This window comes from Phaenicophaeus curvirostris, chromosome 3 (genome assembly GCF_032191515.1).
Source record: "Phaenicophaeus curvirostris isolate KB17595 chromosome 3, BPBGC_Pcur_1.0, whole genome shotgun sequence".
In the NCBI taxonomy this organism is placed as follows: Eukaryota; Metazoa; Chordata; class Aves; order Cuculiformes; family Cuculidae; genus Phaenicophaeus; species Phaenicophaeus curvirostris.
In genome coordinates, this window is record NC_091394.1 from 64,439,672 (window position 1) to 64,460,798 (window position 21,127).

The window sequence follows — 21,127 nt, forward strand, 5'->3', positions numbered from 1 at the left end:
TGAACACTAAGTGTAGCACTGAAAAAGTAATTACTCTTAAAAAGTGTTCTCCTTAATGGTAATATTAAAATTACATTTGTCTTCCTTTTAAGATATAAATTGTCACTGTGATATAGGTCTCCATTTGCAGCTCATTCCCAGTCACAGTAAGATGTGTTAATATGTTAATAAAATCCACGTCTTACTAGTTTGCAGTGTTAGCATTCCCAAGAGAAAATTATTTATATTACAGAGTTCCTTCCAAGATATTTCAAAACACCACACACGGTTGATCTACAAAACCTGAAAAATCCAAAATCAGCTTTAGTTATTTTCACCGATTAGGTAATTTAATTATTCAGCTGATATGTTCTGGGGAAAATTTGCCAATATCCTTTTGTTTAGTCTGTAATTTTTTTAAATAAAGACTGTTCATTCTGCTTCTTTCACTCTTCCATGAGTAGAATTAGACATGACAGCTTTGTTTCTCAGCTACCTAGATTAGCAAGTTATTAAGCATATTGTTATTCTCCAGTAGTAAAAGATGCTCTCGCACTCAGCAGACAGACATGAGAAATACGGTGGCTAAGGGCTACATACAAATGACTTTTGGCCAACTTTAGGCACATTTTCATAGCAGTAACTTTTGTAACAGGATAACTAACTGTACTATATTCCTAGGGAAGTGGTAGACTCTCTGGAGCTGCGAGTGGTTCATTTTAAGCTAAATGTTTTTTATATAAATACAGCTTTGCACAGGGATAACGCTGTAATAAAATCTGATTCAACACAGATGTCAGAGTAAATGAACGTAAAAGTCCTTCCTGGCCCAATAAATCATTAAACTATTCTACAAATTCTCTTTTCATCTCCAACACATTAGATCTTGCAAAAACAGTCATCATCCTTAGCAAAGAAGGATGCCAAGAGACAAGAAACCTCTTCACTTTTCTTTTCAAGCCATGATGCCTGGAGACTCTCTTTAAGTCCTTACCCAGGTAACAGAAGGACCAGAGGTGGCCCTGTACCATTTACATATTTCACCAGGGTATTGGTTGTGCATTTAGCAGAGGCAGCCCCAGAATGGGTAGCCTCGGTACCGGCTGAGGCAGCTGGGGAACCTCCAGCCTGTCCTGAGCCACCATGTAGCATCCCTCTCTGACAGGGACTCTGAGAGCACCGAGGGGCAAGAATGCTCCAGAAAAGCAGGAGCTGGTACTGATGCCTGAACACATAGAAAGTGTGCAGCCAAGCTTAGGAAATAAGACATTAAAATATATTTCATAACTTAGACTTTGCTTAATTAAGTAATTCAGTGCTGTCTTTCCCTAGAATCTTTGTCCATTTGCATCTCTTCCCACAGGGAACTTTTTTTTGTTATTTTCATTTGGAAGATTAACTTGGAAGATTACACTTACGTAAACAATCTGCAAACTATCACAGCTTTTAATGAGTTTACCACAAGCAAGTTATTTGTTGAAACTTCAGGCTTATGTTTACAAAGAAAATTAAATTTGAGCCCTAAATCCCACTGAAATTCACTGAAAGTCAGATCCTTTGACTTCCTTAGGCTCCTTGGGAAATATTAACCTCAGTTTTTAAATTATTCTGACAGAGAGAGAAAGAGACTGACAGGGAGGTCCTCAAACAACGATACTGGAGTTGCTTGGAATTACCATGATTGCAAGCATTACCAGTGGTCTGCACTACTGTCAGAGCTTTTCCAAGTCTAACGAAAATTGATCTGGCATCTCTCTGCTCTACGGGAGTTTTTTACAACAATGTGACAGAAGAGAGATGTCTTCACACGCTGCTAGACCATTAACTACATTTGCAGATTCATACTGATAAACCTGCCAACAAAACAAGTGGAAGCACGCAGCTCATAGGCAGAGAAAAAGAGTAAAAATGTTAATCACCAAAAACCATAAACATCTAGTACTCCTTCAAACAGAAAATACACAGCACATAATACTTCTTTATATTGCATGCTATACTTAACTGCAATTGCAATGCATTGTACTAAAAGCTTTAATAAACTATATTGCCATGACATTGATTTGTGACGATATAGACTGAGTTTCAATATGGCACTCATAAATATTTATTAAACACATATACTTGAAGATGCGGTGTAAGCCTTAGTTAAAAAACAACTAAAGTTATAATGTTAAAGTTATAACGAAATGCAAGAACAGTAGCAATGAAACTCTTTGATTGTCAATCATGGTTTAAATCATACTTGTTTCTAATAAACTCCATAAATAAAAATCCAATCTACAATAAAGCATTTGCCTGAAGAACAAAAATCTCTCTGGTTACCCCTTGAACTAAAATGTTACTTATTGAATGTAAATTATAAATTAATATAACATGCTTAGAATCATATTTTATATCATTACACAGATAATTATATTTGACACATTCCTATCCCTAATCTTGCATGTCTATTATATATTTTTTAAAACTTTCAACAATTACAAGTCTACTTCTGCTATCAGTGCTGACACTACACTTGGACCACAAAGAGCTCAGACAAAACAGAACAAGTTAAAAAAGGGGTTTTGCGGAACTTATGAAAAATGCAGACCTTCACCTACTGCAACCTCTTACACAGTTGAAGTTCTTCAGTTGTTTTACAAAGCATATCATGGTAACGCTTGTACACACAATGCAGGAATCAAACATTGCACAGCAAATTCAACTTTGAGATAACGCTTGCCATAATTTCTTCCTCTCCTCAGTCAAGCAGCTCACCCATTGCATCAGTGGGGTCACCATATGTTCTACTGGCGTGACACATCCTTTTCTAGAGGCCGATTTTAATCCCCCAAACCGCATAAACCCTTGTCAAAAACATCATGGCTGCTCCATTTGTGCTCCCAAACAGCACAGTTACTACTTTGCTCATCACTTTCTAAGCGCTTTGCAGAGATTTTCTGAGCCAGAGACATACTTAGAAAAGCAAGAGTCTTGCTGAATCAAGTGCAGTTAAATCGCCATCTGCTAACTCATAGAATAAACCAGTCAGGCGAAAGTTTCTTTCAAAACAGACAAATGATAGTAACACAGCATTATGCTTTCCAAACACTAAAACTGTTGGGAAAATCTTAGCAACTAAAAGATCAAAACATTGCAGTGACACTACCAGCAGAGATATGGCAGCATAATCAGACACTTGTTCTCAGCACACATAGCTGAATAACCAAACTAAAATGTTACTTCTCAGTTTCCAACTTGTATAGAAATGTATAGAATGTGTAGAAAACTCTAACAGCATCCATCTCCTTCAGAGGAGGAACAACTGAGAGGTACCAACCCAAGCTCTTATCTTTGGACACTGCCCTCCCTAGCCATTTTTATAAATTCATCCCTTCACTTCAGCTGCATCTTTATAAGTGTCCAGAAAAACACCTTTTATTTAACAGAGTATTTTTTTTTTAGTTTTCATATAATCACAGACAATATGTAATGTTTCAGTCATAAAAGAATTGTCTCAGGAGATGAATTAAAAAAGAAAATATTTGTATATGCCTACAAAAGAAAACAAAAGTAAAAAAAATAGCTCACATTATTGTCTCCTTTACATTCATGTGACACAGAAAAAAAAAATCCACTGAAGTTAATGAAATGCCTTCAGATTGTCACAGAAAGGAACAAAATTAGAATCAGGAATATCCTGAAGACTCTCAGGTGGACAATAACAGTACTGATTTGGAGAATAACTAACCTCCACCCAGTTATTCGATAAACTCATCTGGGTCATACATTTTATGTGCCATCTTTACTGCTGATACAAAAGAAAATATAAAATACAAATACACTCAATACAAAAGAAAAACAGAAGCCTTTCATTTCTGTAGAGATTTTGTCCTAGGAAAAAAAAAATTTGCAACAATTTTAAAATATTGTAGTTACTACTATTGAATGGTCAGTTTAATTTCCTCTCTAAAGTCTTCAACTAGCACAGTCCTACTGCACAGCCCTCCCAGGGGTCCTCCTGCCAGTCACCCAAGACAGTAGTTCTCCCATGCCTGAGGCTGTGGCTGTCATCATGTAATCAATAAAACTTCAGTTTCTGTATTGGGAAAGACATAAAGGCCAAAAAATCAGGTTTTAATCTTAAAGAATGAAAGCTATTCCCCCTCCTGTATTTTGAAAAAATAAAATAAAATAAAATAAAATAAAATAAAATAAAATAAAATAAAATAAAATAAAATAAAATAAAATAAAATAAAATAAAATAAAATAAAATAAAATAAAATAAAACCCAGTCAAAAGCACAAGCACACATGATCACAGCCCTGCGACACTGGAGATACTGCTCTCTGGAAAAGACCCATGAACTCTGCTTATGAGAGGAAAGAGAAAAGACAGGCTTGAAAACAAGTCCTTCCCCACTGATGGGGTTCAACAGAAGTTCCCGTTGGCAGAGGGGTGTGTGGTGTCCTGTCTTCACACAGCTTTACTAGCTAACACTTCTGCAGGACCACCTCCTTCAACTTATTGCCATTTCTAAGAAATACAATACACAACAACCCTAGATATACATACAGACTGGGGAACAAGAGGCTGGAGGGCAGCCCTGTGGAAAGGAACCTAGGGGGTTCTGGTCGACAGCAAGTTGAACTGAGCCAACAGTGCACCCTGGCAGCCAAGAGGGCCAACTTGTCCTAGGATGCATCAAGTATGGCATTGCTAGCCAGTCAAGGGAGGTGATTTTTGCACTCTGCTCCACATTGGTGCGGACCCACCTCAAGTATTTTGTGCAGTTTTGGATGCTGCTGTAAAAAAGGATATCAAGCTACTGGACAGTGTCCAGGAGAGGCCACAAAGCTGGTGAACAGTTTAGAGGGGAAGTCATATGAGGAGCAGCTGAAGTCACTTGGTCTGTTCAGCCAGGAGAAAAAGAGACTGAGGGGGGACCTCATAGCAGTTTACTGCTTCCTCACAAGGGAAGGAGGAGGAGCTGATCTCTTCTCTCTGAAGATCAATGACACGACCCAAGGAAATGGCAGAAACACGTGCCAGGGGAGGTTTAGGTCAGATATTAGGAAAAGGTTCTTCTCTCAGAGGGTGGTGGAGCACTGGAACAGGCTCCTCAGGGCAGCAGTCACGGCATCAAGCCTAGCAATATTCAAGAAGCACTTGGACAACATAATATAAATTTTGGGGTTGTCCTATGCAGGGATAGGAAATGGACTCAACGATCCTTATGGGTCTCTTCCAACTCAGATCATTCTGTGATTCTGCGAGATGTCTGCTCATCTGTGCAAGATGCTGGGAGAAAAATTTCTACTGCAGAGGAAGCAGAAAGAGAGTAAGAAAGAAAGCATGTCTACTATGAGGGTGATAAATCCCTATATGTTTTTTCATTTATCATTCTACTATTTGTTTTCAATATCCAATATTTCATATAACCAAATATGCTTTATATTTGGCTGCTACTGTACATAAGCACTGCATTAATGAATAACGTATTACTATTAATTACAATATTACCTTGAAAATGTATTTGCAAGTGTGCAAAAAGAATGTCAGTGGGAAATGTACTGCTGCCTACAATGTGGGAGCTTCAAACATTCACAATAAGAGAGGAGAAAAAAAAAACTGCAGAGAAAATATTCCAGTGAAAGATGTGCTATGAGGTCACCATTCCACGCAGGATATTAAAGAAAAATCCTCTTTTCCAGAGTACTTTTTGTTATTCAGGTAAACACCCCTCATTTGCAGCAACTCTATGACTAAAGAAATCAAAGTTTCAGGCAGATGCTAAAAATTAATGTGTAAGCATTGGATGTTTGCTGCAGCTGCTTCTCTTTAGGCCAGCAGAGGAACCACAGCAGGCAGCCTGTGGTTCGGTCACTGTGTGTGGTTTCAGCCAGCACACTGGGGAGCATGTCTGTGGGCTTCAGATGCTCCCAAGAGCTCCCCACTCCCCAGCTGCCCCAGATGTCTCCCTCCTTCCCACGAGCTCTGGCAGCCACGGGCAAGCTACAAGAGGGAGCTGATGCAGTGGTGAGGGAGTTTAAAGTCAGAGCAGCTAGGAGGTCTGATCCATGCTGTAGTCACAAAATCCTTGAACCCAGTCCCAGTGAAGTGTCAGTAGCACAACCCACAGTGAAGGGAAAGGAGTGGTGCACTAGAAGACCTCCCTTCAGGCAGCACCTCACCCTGACATGGAACACATTGCTGACTGACAAAAGGGGCAGCCTACAGGGAAAACGGCCTCCAGAGCCAATTCAAGTTCACACTAGCCCTTTTTTTTCCTTTTCTTTTTTTTTTTTTGCATTCTATTAACAGCATGTCAATGTTATTAAGAAGTCTGTAATCCAGAATTCAACTCCTATGTTCATTTACCAGACCTGTAAACTACTACCACAGTACTAACAACGTTCAGCTGGGGAGACCCAGATGACAAAGGAAACAAAGTGCTATACTCTTAAAAATTCCTCAAAATACAAAAACCAAAATGTTTCTGTTCTTTCTTGTGACATAAATAATCATTAAACATTTTGACTCTAATCCAGTACTCTTGATTTATTCCTTGGAGAAAGTATAGACTGATTATTGATATGTAACTCTTGGACCATACAGTAATGTGCAATAAGAATATTTTAATCACACAATAACTGCAAAATCTGAATATATGTACTAACAGGCAATCAGTGCAATACAACAGCATAATTAATGCAATGTGGTATGGAAGTTTGCTGCCAAAATGGAACAATAAACCTGTTTGCACAGATAACCATCAGTGGAAGAGGTGACATAAGGTTATATAAACACAAGCAATCTCTAAAGAAAACTGAAAAGTTTGTGGATAGTCCCTGGCAGTTATCCAAAATGTCTGTGATTACAAGAACAACTCAGACAGGATTATATTAGTGCTCCTGTACAAAGAGTAAATCACCACAGAAATCATCCTTTTACTAATGCATACTGCTGAAACCCAACAGAGAAACATTTACAAAATGTCAAACCACGTAAGCCTGAAGCCACAGAGCAGGTATTCTCAATAGGTAAGAATGGAAAAAACTATCCTCTCCAGCCCACGGAGTCTAAATTAAAAGTCCTGAACAACATTCTAAATGAAAACAGGAGCAAGAAGAGTTGCACAGAAAGTGAATTTCAAACTAAATGGGGCAGTATTTCTATTTCCACTCAATTTTGAAATTAAAGAGTAAAAACAGATCTCAAAAAGCCACGCTATGCAAATAAGAATACACTGATGGTTAAACATTTTTCCATCAAAAGGACTTCTGCCATCCACCTCAGTCTAAAAAAATATATACCTGTTTCCAAACTGTTTGCACATTGGAAAATAAATCCTTTTTTATTTTTCCCTAAATGGTTTGATGACTTGAGAAATGTTAACAAATAACAAGTATTTTCATTGTTTCAGATTACTTTAAAAAATTGGTATAAAAAAAAACAAGAGGACTTGTTTTTTGCTTAAAAATTAAAAAGCTTTACAGATGGAATTCCACTCACTTTCAATATACGGTGTACTTTATTATCTCCAGGTGGAATGGGAACGTGCCATAGTTTGACGTGATTTATTGTCTTTTCTGGAAAGCTTTTCTAAATCTAATGTTCATTAGATGCCAAACTTGAGAACCACAAGACCAAGGCAGCAGTAACCTAGCATGATTCTGGTCCTCACAAGCACGAAAGCATTAGTATTAATTAAACACCTCCAGACCTTCCTTTCTGCTCTGACTGCACTTGCTGTGGAGCTAATTGCTTCTCTCCTCCAGCACACGCTTACTGTGCCTGCCCTGCTGCACAGCAGCCAACTTCATTTTTTCTAAATGGGATGAACAGCATGCAGATAGTAACTGATTACTTCACATCCTTTTTGGGTGCCTCACAGAACAATTATAACATTTTATGCAGACTAAGTGATCTTACAATTTTGCTTTATCTGAATTTTTCACATTAGGAAATGAGTTGAATTATAAAACTCAAAATCTGTGTGGCTTTTTTAAAGCAAGCATACCAATCAGAAAGATGAACAGAAAGGTCTTGATTGCAGCTGACATTACTATTTTGAAATTGAAATATTTGCAGCTAGAGAGACAGACTTAGTTAATACAAAGATTTAGAAGTACTAAAGAATCTAGGAGATACAAATGACAAATACGTGTATCAAAAAGCCAGCTCTGAACTGATGGCACTGACTTCTGCTCTATTATTACTTACTTCACAATCCCACGTAAGAGGATTACTGTCTATTTTGGCACTATGTATAACAAGAGTATAAAGCACATCACCAAGGGCTTGTACCAAGAGGCTGGCTCCTATCATCACATGCACGCACATATATTCTTTAAGTCAAATTTTCTACACCAGAAAATCACCGGCAGCCAGTTCCACCAGCTCCACACTATTTTGTTACTCAAGAAAAGGGAGCATTCAGGGACTCCGACACAGGCACAAGGGTTATGCTACCATCTCTTCTAATGCTATGCTACTAATTCTTCTAACATCTCCAGACTGACCATGCAAACCGGGATTAATCCATCACTAGAAGAGTTGCTTAGCCCAACAGTTATATTTTGGAGAAATCCTAATGGTCTGACTGCAAAACAACTGATCTGATCATCTTATTAACCTAGACAAGGGAAATTCACTACATTCCTAATACATTATACCATTTTTTTCCTGTAAGGCACAATTCAAACAAAAAGCACTTGGCTTATAGTGTAAGATGCCTATCTGCTAATACAAACCTAACCCTTCTACCAAGACCACTCAGCAGTCCTCTCACTGACTAGACTAGTTATATCTTTTCTTATAGGAAAGTGGTCAACCATGACCGAACAGTTAGCAAAAAATTTCAGTATGCCAACTGTCATTTCTCACATACCCTGAAACTGTGACATACGACAGATCCCTTCTTCAGCCTTGGTAATACTCAAGATATGCATAAATACAGGCACAACTCCAAGGATTAAAAAGTATTGCACTGCATCAGACCCATGGCAAGCTCCTCTTTTTGTAAGACTTAAATTTTCAGTATGAGGATGCAAGAGAGGATGAAGAGGGGAATAAGTATGATGGGAAGTTAATTACAGATCTATCTGATCATAAACAGCTCATTTTCACCTTACCTGAATACTTAAAATATTACTGCTTCCCAAAGGAGTAACAGCTGATCTAATGACATCAACGTAGGAACTGATGTTAGTTTGTACATTCCTCCATTTTTGCTCTGGTAAATTGAATCTCTTATCCTTACTGTAGGGTAAGATGGCATATATGTACCCAAGGCTTTTGACTCACTTCTTTTCAACTCCTTTCCCAATAGCTGGTCTGGCAAATATTAGTCAGTCAGTTTTACCTCATTTCTCATAGAAGGCTGATCTTTCTTTTAATTATCACAAATGCATGCATGCAGTAGCCTTACCCAGTCTTTTTACTTTGCCTTTCAATGTGAAATGCCTCTTTACTTGCTGTCTGTGTCCTACTTGCTTCTGAGTATCCAGAGCTAGAGCTTATTGAGTTTATGGAGCTCCAGCTTTGGATACTTATAACCCATGAACTCAATAAGCATAAAAAAAATGTCATAATCAAACCAAAAATCAATTGCTAGCAGATATCAAGTAAGGCAAGGAGCAAAAGCTAATGAAGAAAGGTCTTTTTTAATACTTCTGCAAAGGCTCAGGTGCATAGTTACTCCTAAATGCAGAAAGTACTCTTTTAAAAGGGCTTGCCTTCCTTCTCCCAGAGCTTTTGGAGAACCTACGGGAGTAAACACATTAAATCACTGCCTACTTTGCTTCTGCAGCCAAAGAAGTTCACATTGCCTAGCTTTATCTATGCCATTACGATCATTGTCCCATTAAAATATTCAGTCACTGAGGTTAACAAATATACAGAGCTTCCACATATCAAGAAAGTTCAATAGCTACTTAGGAACTAAAATTTTGTGTACAGGTCTTCCATCAAACATCAATTCATTCATTAGAATCATAGAATCTTAGAATAGTTTGGATTGGAAGGGACCTTAAAGATCATCTAGTTCCAATCCCCCTGCCATGGGCAGGGACACTTCCCACTAGATCAGGCTGCCCAAGGCCCCATCCAGCCTGGCCTTGGACACCTCCAGGGATGGGGCATCCACAGCTTCCCTGGGCAACCTGTGCCAGGGCCTCATCACTCTCATCGTGAAGGCTTTCCTCCCTATGTCTAGTCTAAATCTGCCCCTCTCCAGTTTATACTCATTGCCTCTACTCCTATCACTACAAGCCTTTGTGAACAGTCCCTCCCCAGCTTTCTTGCAGTTCCCCTTTAGGTACTGGAAGGTCGCTATAAGGTCTCTTCCGAGCCTTCTCTTCTCCAGGCTGAACAACCCCAACACTCTCAGCCTGCTCCATTAGTTCTTTAGCCTTTGAAAATTATTTACAGTATGGCATTGTATTAAGTGATGTAGTGCTGAGTTAGAACCTCCATACCCTCCTTGTGTAACAAGTTTGTGGTAACAAATTAACACCTGCTTGTTTTAGACAACCCCAAAATACCACTTCTCAGCCACGCTATTAGAAGAAGAAACATAGTTCTCTGAAATTCCTCTTTTAGGCCAGTTATATAACATACCAGATAAATGTCCGGATTTGCGTGCATCAGCACTGCCATATTGCAGACTCAAAAGCTCATGTGTCATCTATATTCCCCCATGACTATAAAATTTCCCGAGGGATCCCTTCACTACTTCTGTCATTAGATAGCTGTATTAAATGAAGTTGATATAAATTGCCCATCATGTTTACACAAATTACAGACTGTAATATTATGTAGTGGTCTTCTGCAAATATTTTAATTTTTAAAATGGGAGGGTTATTACTGAAGCTGCTTGAAATCCAGGTTACACTCTTCATTAAACAACTTCCTCGCTCACTGGGATGAAGTAACAAACAGTAACATAAATTCAGATTAAAAATCACAAAGGGCTAAACTATTTTGTTATTTTGTGAACTCCAGTGACTGAAATGTCAAGGATCAACAACATGGAGAGACATGTCAGGCTAAAACAGGAAATACTGGGGTAGGAGAAAGAAAAGCATGGGCAGAAGCTAAGATTCTCTGTTCTCTCCATCTACAAAGGTATGCAGCCTTTCCAGGGGTTTTCCAGGACTCCATAGACACTTATAGCAGCACCTTCAGCCCTACCCTTGGACTCCCATCTGGAACTGGCCTCAGCTGGTGCCCCTAGGCCCAGACCCCCTTCTGGCTCTGACCACCACCACTTCAAACCACACCAGAGAAGAGCACTGCTGGTCCCACACCATTGGCACTAAACCTCCCTTTCTCCTTCACCTCTCCTGGTTTTGATTCAGATGAAAAATCCCACTTAACCAGAATCCTCAGTTATGTATTTCACATGGTTTTGTCCCCTGATCTTATGAGTTGATTTCTTTGGGACCTTTGATGGAGAAGGCAGCGTTTTCAGTCATCTTACACCTAGCAAAATCTACTGAGTCAACAGCTTAGCTGAATACAGCAATTTCTCTTTAAGTACAGGGAAAATCTAACACACAACAACATCAGGTAATCTATTACAGAGTATTTCCTTTAGACATTTTGAGGCACAAATGAGGTTTGCTTAACACAGTTTGAGTAAGTACAGATTAGCAGCCACCATAGCGTGCTCACAGCTATTTCACAATCTAGTTCGGCTTATCTACAAAAATGCATTTCCTAAAATGACTTCTGGGAGGTCCAGTATTCAGATTTTAATCTTACCACGGACTGGAGTAGTGAATACATGACTTCAGGAGTGCACTGGCACCTTTGACACCTGAACATGACATCTGAAGTCAAATGCTACCAACAAATCTGTGATAAACACTGGGGTATACAACAGCTTGAGTATTAAACAGCAAATACCATAGTTTGGCTAGCAAAGCATCCGTCAGACGATACACTCAGGTAACGTACTGACTGTAATATTCTAACTCTAGAGGATAGCTTAATTAATCCAGAAAGGAAAGGATACAGCCACAAAAGAATCCATCTAGGATCTACTTTTTATCAGTTACAAGAGGCTGACTGAAATTACTTGCTAATTTATAAAAACTTACTGAATTCCAGCAACTGAAGAGCTGGTAACTGGTTTCAGATCAGCACTGGATTTTAAGAAAATCAATGCTAAGACACTCTTCAAGCTCTGACTCTAATCCTGTAAGCAACAGAGATAAAAGCAGAGGGTATCCGTCAAATTGAGGTCGTACTGTCCACAGTGCAATGTGAAGAAAGTGTTAATATCAATATATGCAAGTAAAAAAAAAAAAAAGAAGCATCCAAAAAATATCCCAGCAAGCTAATGAAAAGAAAGCAAGCTGCTGAAAAAGAACCTATATTGAAAATGGAGAAGAGAATTGAGGAGGAACAACACAGGCACATACTATCAGTGGATATGCAGTGCCATTTTGCAAGTACTTCATATGACACAGTTCATGTTGAGTAACTATTTATTTGCTTGTTCAACTTACAAATAAAAATATACATGTTTTTGTCCAACTGCAGCTGCTCCAAACTCACTGTGAGACTAGTTAGAAAGTAATTCACATAAAAGCACAACGTTTTTCATTGGTATAATGTATCTTTGCTGCTAAGTAATCTGTTTACACACCTGAGAATTAGTGCTTTCAGGTTATTAGTTGTAACAACAGTGTAAAACAGCACTTGAGTTTCTGTGTCCACACAACACGATTTCTCAAGTAAGAACAAATTCACTGTGGCAGAAGAGGAGGATGGAGGAAAGGGAAGAAGAAAAGACCTGGGTTCATTACCTCCCCTGTTACCACCATGCAGTGTATTTGAATTTCTGGCCTTGTGACAGTACAGCAGATGCCTAAACTCCCAACTGCTCGCCAGCAAAGCAGGGCACAGCCTGCATTTCTCAGTATTGCTGGACACTGACATATTCATTCCCATCATGGGAAATGTCCTACTGTTTCCTGGACACTTGGAAGAAGTTGGGGTACGGATCCAGCTGACTCAAGTAAAATTAGCTTGCATGCAGGGTGCAGAGTTGTCTGCAGTCATAAATTTGCTAGCTCCAGCCTATGTGCCCAGATACAGTACTTGAATAAAAGCATAAGACAGAAAGCCAAAAGATTTTTTGCTTCTTGTCCAAAGCCCTCAATTCCAGAGGTTCCTCAAGGAAAACACTTCCCCCTTCCAATAACGTCACCTCAGAGCCTTCAAGTTACAGCCCTAATGACTCCCAGCAACCCCATAGCTGCTGAGGTGGGTTTGCAGTGGTATCCTTGGACTTGGAGTTGAAATTTTGACACCTCTGGTGATGATTCACAGAAAGGCAGGCAATCAGCTTGCCCTGCCACGACAGTCCAAGTGACACCTTCTCATCCATCAGCAGTACCAGAGTGAGAGACAGAGCTAACACTTCCTTTGACCCCTACAGTCAAGAGAGGCAACAGCTGTCAGAGGTGACCAGTTGAAGTATGTGTGAATTTTGCATAGTAACTGTTTTCAAAAGAAATGAGAAAGGTATGTAACAATAAAAAACAGTAAAATTGATTCCATGTTTCCCAATTAATAAAGGTTTTAAAAGTGCTATTAGATGAAAAAAGCATTAAAAAGAGAGCGTGAGACTAGCATCTGATATGATTGAGCTGCTTTTCTGCTCTTCTCATCTATAGATGATATCTATTTACCTACTTTAAAAATCAAAATTGTAAGATGCTGGCCTTCAGGATGAAAGAAAGGTGGAGCTTTGTTTATGTAATTGCCCATTCTCCCTGCAAAGCCGAGACAGAAACCTTCATATCTTTGAACAACGGTAGAGAGAAATCCAGCCTCCTCTCCTCTGACTGCATAAGCACTTTCGCAGCAATTAAGAATGTCCAGGTGAGACGAGTGAGACAGAGTTCGGGGAAAATGCCTGAAACACAAAGCATCTCCAATCCACTTGCAACAGGAGTAGTTACCGTGACCCTTTACAAAGCAGCCAGGGTATCTAGCAGACAGATAAAATTTCCAGCCCCCAGGCAATGAGACACTAGATCCCAAGGCTTCAGTTCCTGGGAAAAGGTACGAACAAGCTGTTACTTAAAGGACACTTTCATGTCTAAGTTTCCAAGCTTCTCCAGGGACCCGAGCTGTTTTCGACACTTGTCTGCCACACCAGCCCTACAGCAGAGCTCACCAGAGAAGAAAGGAGCTGCACTCCAAGAAAACATCGCCCACAAGCTCAAGCAAGGGAAAACGGTGCTTTTGGCCTCAGAAACAAAATGCCAAGTATTTTGACAAATGCTAAACAAGGAAAACAACTGGGCCTGGGACTTCAGTGAATTTCAAACATCTGGATCCCACATAGACTTTTCTCAGGAAAGGGACAGTCAGGCAAGTATGTGCATAAGCCTCTTCTTGCTCCCGAGAAGGGCAAAGCACATTTTGCCAGTCACTCCAAGCGACACTTTGTCAAAACAGCTGCTTGTGAACACTGACATAGCTAATGGCAAGGACACAATGGGAGAGATCCAGAAAGCATCCCTTAGGGCCATGACAGGGCAAGTGAAGGTATATCACTCACATTAAATCCCACTGGCAAGAAACTTCAGATGAAAGACTGCCTTCACCTTTCATTGAACTTACTGTATGCACACACTGCTCACATGGACACAGAACCCCACCTTCTCTAGATGACTGAAGAAATTATATCTAGGATTATACTGTTGTGGAAAAAAAAAATATCAGTCCATCTATGGGTCAGGAGACTAATCTGGAGAAGAAAAGTAAAATTTATCTTTCTAATACTTCCTCACTTATAGGAAAGAGCAATAAAAATGCATAGGGCTATTTTAAATAATTAATAGGAACTGTGACTGCTGCCTGATCAGAATTTCTAGAAAAAAAGGTGTTACAGAAATGCTAGAGAAGTACAATACCGAGCCCTCTGTGTGCCAAATTATCTGTGTGGGAAAACAGCATAACCCACCTGCACAAGCAGTGCAACCCACAGTTACTTCACCTGCATCCTAAAATGCTCCCTATGCGCTCTCTATGTGCAGCTGAGATAGCACAATGCGCTCAGCCTGCAGTTCTCTGCCCAGCTGAGTGTGCAAACAAAGCAAGCACATCTTTGTCCAAAAAAAGTCCGCTGATGGGCCAAGTTTTAGTGTTAGTCTATGGATAAACCAAGATGTGGCTTTCACTCAGATAAATTAAAATCCCATATTTGAGGAATAAGCTCAGCACACTGCTCTTTTACAAAGGAAACACAGCAAGCAATAAAAAATGCTGGTGAACATTTTTGCCAATTTTAGCTTCAACGCCCTTTTGCTTCAATTTTTGATCTATAAAATCCTGCCCCCTCACAGGCATGCTGTAAAAATAAATGTACTATGTCTGTAGGGTTTACCGACTACAGGGATAAATGCTGAGAAAACCATGTAGAAAACTAGCCTTTTCAGATATCAGGTAGCAAAAAGCATATTCAATGTAACCGCGAGTGGTCATAGGCTGAATGATGAAAATAAAATTAAATGCTGGTCAGCTGTTTTCATTGCTTCCAGACAGTCCCTCCTGTCCAGCTAGAAAGTTAATCCTGCCTTGGAAAACCTCAGTGATCTTGCATCGTACATACAGAGGACACAGTGCCCTCGGCAGGCTCCAGCTCCATCCTCCAATGGTATGCATAACCCCAGAAATGGCCAAACCATGACAAATCAATAGAATGGGTAGAAAAATGCAGTGCTTCCCATGCCAATATCCAGGCAGTGGTGTGTTATGGAGGCCCAGCTCATTCAGCAGTGGGACTGCCCAGCAGGCAGAGGTGGTGGGTTTCTGATGGAGTAGGTGAAGCTACTCCTCCTACCCTCTCCTTCCAGGTGGGACATCAATAAAAGGGTAGATTTAACTAGAAATACAATAAATACCATCAATGTATTTGGGGAAGTCTGCAAAAGACACGAGGGGTACACAAAACACCCAGCTGTAAAACACTGGCAAGAAGGTGATTTCCAAGCAGAATATCACCGCAGTAAAATGGTTTACCTAATGCTATAAACAGTAATCCACAAACCATCCTCATGAAAACAAAGCTAGAGTCCAAAATATTTTTGAAACTAGTGTAAATATTTATTCTTTTTCCAGGTTAGGAAAGGATTTTACTTCACTGGCTCTTGAGCTGCTACCTGCACCAACCCTATTTACACAGGTTTATCCAATTTTTTAGCTCTTATCTCATAAAAGCTTTATTTTTGCATTTTGTAATTACAGTTTGTTCCCAAAACTATGGAGAGTCTGCATAAAATTAAACTGATTTAGATCCTTTTCCCATATCATATCTTAACCAGCCTATAGCATTCTGGAAACTGAAATAAAGCATCCTTAGCACAATGGCTAATTCATCCACTAGTCATTTTTGGGGGGGTACTGGTGAAAGCCATTCCTGAACACTCAAATATTTCCATCAATATAATATTTCTTAAAACCTAACATTGACTTTCTGTGCATGAAATTTTGAAGTAAATTTCTTTTTTATTATAATACCCACTTGCAAAATAAGCAAAATATTTAAAAATTATTCAGGCACTGTAATGCCATTACTGAAACTTGCCTTTTCAAGTGCAACACTTAATTTTAAGGAACTGCTTTTAAAATACATGATACAATCACAAGACAAATTCTTGGATGTCTACAAAAAAAAACAGTTTAGAAAAAACTCACTGAGTTTAATTGCCAGAATTTGACAAGTAGCAGAAAAAACATTAAGAGTACAGAACAAGACTCATGAAGTCCAATTTGACACTAAACTGAATTACAATTAATTTAATTCATTCATTCATTAAAAGGAAAACCTGCAGACTTCAGGCAGATGATGACAGACCTGCTATCATACAACCAAGCACATAAGGGAGAGACTTTGGGAGCAGACAAAGACAACTTAGTGATTGCCCAGTTTTAACAGGAAGCGTGCAACTTTCATTTTGGATTATCTGTGATTAAGGGAGCCGGTTCTTACATTTCCTAGGCACCTGTTACAATCACGACTTGTTTCCAAGCCTGATGTCATACATTTTCTCAAAGTTAGCATCAGAGTATCAAAGCACCACCGGGCTTAAGAGGCAGGAGGACCCGGAGGTGGCACAGCCTTCACAAGGAAGAAACATCCCACGGAAGAAAGAGCTTGCACATTGCTATGCAGGCAGCCCAAGTACACATCCCTGCTTGGCACCTTTGTACTACTAAAAATGACATAACACCTTGTAAACTGGCATCATGCCACCCTGACAGATGGACTTAAGTGTAGGCAGCCAAGAGACTATGTATAAACATCAAATATGTTTTTTGAGAGCAGGACTTCCAGTCAGGAATGTTAAAACAGCTGTCCACTTTGAGATTGCATGCCTACACTTAAGAGGATATGCTATTGCCACTGGAGCCCTGAGCTGGATTAACTTAGAAAATAAATAAAATAGCTTCCGCAGCCACATAAGGTGAGTTTTTGCAGAATCAGGATTAGTGATACTCCGGGGGGCTTTACAGACCTATGATTAGTGGGCACACTTGCAGGGTGGAAGAGCTCTTCAGTTCTCCAGCTCAATGGAACTTTTATCATGTGCATGCTTGTAAACTAATGTTTCTCCTCCGATTGCCTCTTTATGTGTTACATTTCTTTGGAGAAAAAAAAAATAGGATGCAATACCAGCATGATTACGAACAAACAAGTTAGTGACCTTTACTAAGGTGGAATCAGAGGATACACTTCTTTTTAATTAACTGTACCCACTCAGAGGCATATATCTGTGTGACCTGGGTTTGCTTCATCAGGCTTTCCTGTCTTTTCAAAGCCTCTCATCTCCCATGGTCCACTCCTAGACTTTTTGTTAGCTCATGCTTATGTGCATACATACATTTTACATTTTTATGTCATTTGAATAGCTTGCTCCAAGAATAAAATCACACTGACTCGAGAAGTAGGTATTGCATAACGCAAGTCGTGTGGTGGCTGGCCTGCAGAGCCATGCCCTGGCCATCTCTAGCCTGTCCCCACATGCAACTGGGCTGCCCGCCACCCACAAATCCCTCTCTTCAAGGACATGAAACATTCCAGACCTCTGAGAAACTCCAACACCCCTGTTTGCTCAAGTCAACAACCAAACATGAACATAACAATGCTCTGTTTTTTTCCACTGAACTCAGCTTTTTCCCCTCAAAAAGTCTAAAGAGAGGTAAACACTCAAACCTGAACAAGTTAAAAGTTTCCTCAGAATTTCACACTATTTTTGAAAGAGAACACCAAGACTTCCAATGGCAAACAACATTACTTGTAGCCCTGAGTAGCTTAGCCTTAAAGGAGGTGACAGTACATTTCACCTGATGTTTAAACATGCTTTGTGCTCATTGTAATTCTTCTCCCGGTGGACACAAACAGATCACGGGCATAAATTTTTTATGTACACTTTAGCTGGGTATCTCACCTTTACTTTTGTAAATCACTACATATGAACTTCAGCTCTACAAGGGTGCTCCCAGTATAGATCAAAGCTGCCTTCAGTGCCTGGTGACAGGGTCACATACAGTCTTACAACAGCTGCTGGCGTCTTTTACCTTTGTTAACTTCAAGGCTGATCTCTGCCGGAATTAATAGCTACCCAAGACACTATATTACAATGAAATGATCTGTTTTCAAAAGTTGCAGCCCCCTCTCTGCTGCTCCAAACTATAGTTGCTAACTTCAGACAAGATGCTTTGCTTTTTCATACTGCCAATGAAATTGTTTCTAGGTTAATCTAAATTTTGGTAGCCCTTCTGAGAGGGGAGGAAGAGAGGGAAGACACTTTGTCAAATATTTCATCAGGCTGATTAACAATGGTGTGAAAACAACAGAAAAAAACACAGATAACACCTCTCCCTCCTTCCAAAAACCCGCTTTGTCTTAGGCTTTCTTAAAACACCACATATTGATTGTGCATGGCTTTAAAACAGCCAAATTGCTGAAAAACAGGTTAAAAGGAATAAAAATACTGGTCTGGATCACCACTTTTGCTCAATAAAGTTACTACACACACATACCCTGACTTTATTCCTTTCATATTTGTCTGTTTTACATGGAATTATTATCTCCACTGTTATCATAAAGCCGAAGTAAATTGAACTGTAAGTCTGAGCACCCAAAACCCTTGACAGTGCTCTCAGCCCCATAAGTGCTTCTGCTTATTTGAAAAGAATTTCAAGCAGGATGTGAGGTTCATTTCTTACAGAGTCATGTAAGATACCGACACAAACTCAGAGCCAATCTTCTTACACAGTGCACACACTATCAAAACTGTATGGTGTCCGTCATGTTCAAACTCCCCAAAAGTTTAGTACCCTGTTATCTAAGAAATCTCATTCTCCCATCCTAATAACAACTATCAGGAAGACCCGCCTGTACCTGCCACAAGTCAGGTGCCAGAACAGACTCTCATTTTGTTGTGTCCCTTGAACTCCCGTAATCTAGTTCTTAACCCTGAACATTTTACTTTCTTTTATCAACGTTTTCTTAACCCATGGTGAGCTGCCACATGATTTACTGATGCCAGCAAGAATTCATTGTTAGTTAAGATCAATGAATGCTGGAAAAGTAAAGCGAAGCATACCAAAATCTCTCAAAGTCCCTATAAAACACTAACATCATAGATACTCTAGGCTAAAAGCGTGCCAGGTTCAAAAAAGCGTGCAAAAAGAAACTTTAACGGACATGGCAAACTTTAACATGGCTTTCTGAAGAAGCCACCGACTAATGCCGAGTGCTGAGAAGTGTTAGAGAAAATCGACCTTCTCTGCTGTCCTGTTCCCGGCTCAGGAGGGTGCGAGTACAACAGCTTTTACACACATTCCCTAAGCTTCACCTGCTACTGCTGTTCACAGCTCCACAAGGAAGAGGGGGGTGAAAAAAGCATTTTAAAATAGGAAAGCAAGGCAATTTTACTTCAAACTTCGGAAGGAAAGCTCAGCACACACGGTTCAGAAGGAACAGGGCAGAAGTACTGTAAGCTGGTCCCTCAGACAGACCTAGCGTTCAGCCTTCGAAGAACCCTGGTAACTCAGATGCCTTACCTAGGTAAAGCGAGGCGTTTTCTTTCTTGACATTGTCATCTAAGTAGGTTGGTCCCAAGGTGTAAATGGGTGTCGAGCCCATGCCGATGAGGATTTGGGCACAAATGAATAAAGCTACATAGAGAGAGTGGTCGTTTCCACCGGAGTCCTTAACGCAGGCCGACGAGTCCCACTGCTCTTTGGCAGTGCCATTGCCAGTCACGCACAAGCCGTCGTTACTGACGGAGGAGTTCAATTCCTGGATCTGGTACGGCGGAGAGATGAAATGAGGTAAGGAGAAGAGCGCAGCCCCCAGGGCGATGAAAAACCCCCCGACGGCCAGCCAGAGCGGCCTCCGCCCGCGCCCCCCGAAGTAGCTGATGAAGACCACCACCACCAGGCTCCCGATGTCGAAGCAGCTGACCAGCAGCCCCGACTCCGAGCTCTTGAGGCTGTATCTTCGCTCGATGGTGGTGATGACGCTGCTCAGGTAGCCGGAGACCATGAGGGACTGGATGAAGGTCAGGAAGCAGACGCACACCAAGAAGAAGCGCGAGTCGGCCAGCGCAGCCCTCAGGCGCGCTCCGCCCGGGGGCCCCGCCGCCAGCGGCTCTGCCGGCGCCCGCGGGGGGCCCGGGGACGCCCCTCGCCGCGAGCCGCCGCCGGCGGGGCAGGGGGAGCGGCCGTCCCCGGCGGCGCCCTCGCCCCGCCCGTCGCGGGGAGCCGGTCCGGCGGCGGCGGCGGCGGCGGCAGCGGGGCCGCTCGGGGCGCCGCCGTCCCCCGCGGCCGCCAGGGGGGAGCCGAGCGCGGCCCCGCGGCCCCGCGGCGCCGCCCCGCCGAGCGCGGGGAGGCTGCGGCAGCGCGGCGCCTCCGCCGCCGAGGCCATGCGCCGCGGGGCTCAGAGCAGCCCGGCCGCCCGCACGGCCCCGGCGCGCCGGGCGAGCGGAGGGGCCCGGCGGGAGCGCCGCATCGCGGGGAGGAGGGAGGAGGGAGGGGAGGGGGTGGCCCTAGCCGCCGGCCGCCCCGCCGCACGTGTCAGCCGGAGTCCTTCGCGGCTCCATCCTCCCTCGGGCTCGCTCGAGGGGCCGCCCGC

General features: G+C 41.3%; 1 protein-coding gene across 1 annotated transcript in view; it reads right to left on the reverse strand.

Annotated features, from left to right (window-relative positions):
* The window catches only part of SLCO5A1 (solute carrier organic anion transporter family member 5A1), an 83,869-nt gene extending 62,949 nt beyond the window's left edge, over window positions 1-20,920 (reverse strand). Inside the window, exon 1 of the mRNA XM_069853176.1 lies at window positions 20,056-20,920. Within this exon, the coding sequence (XP_069709277.1) occupies window positions 20,056-20,920 (865 nt within the window). The remainder of the gene's footprint in view (window positions 1-20,055) is intronic.
* Between the last annotated feature and the right edge of the window lie 207 nt (window positions 20,921-21,127).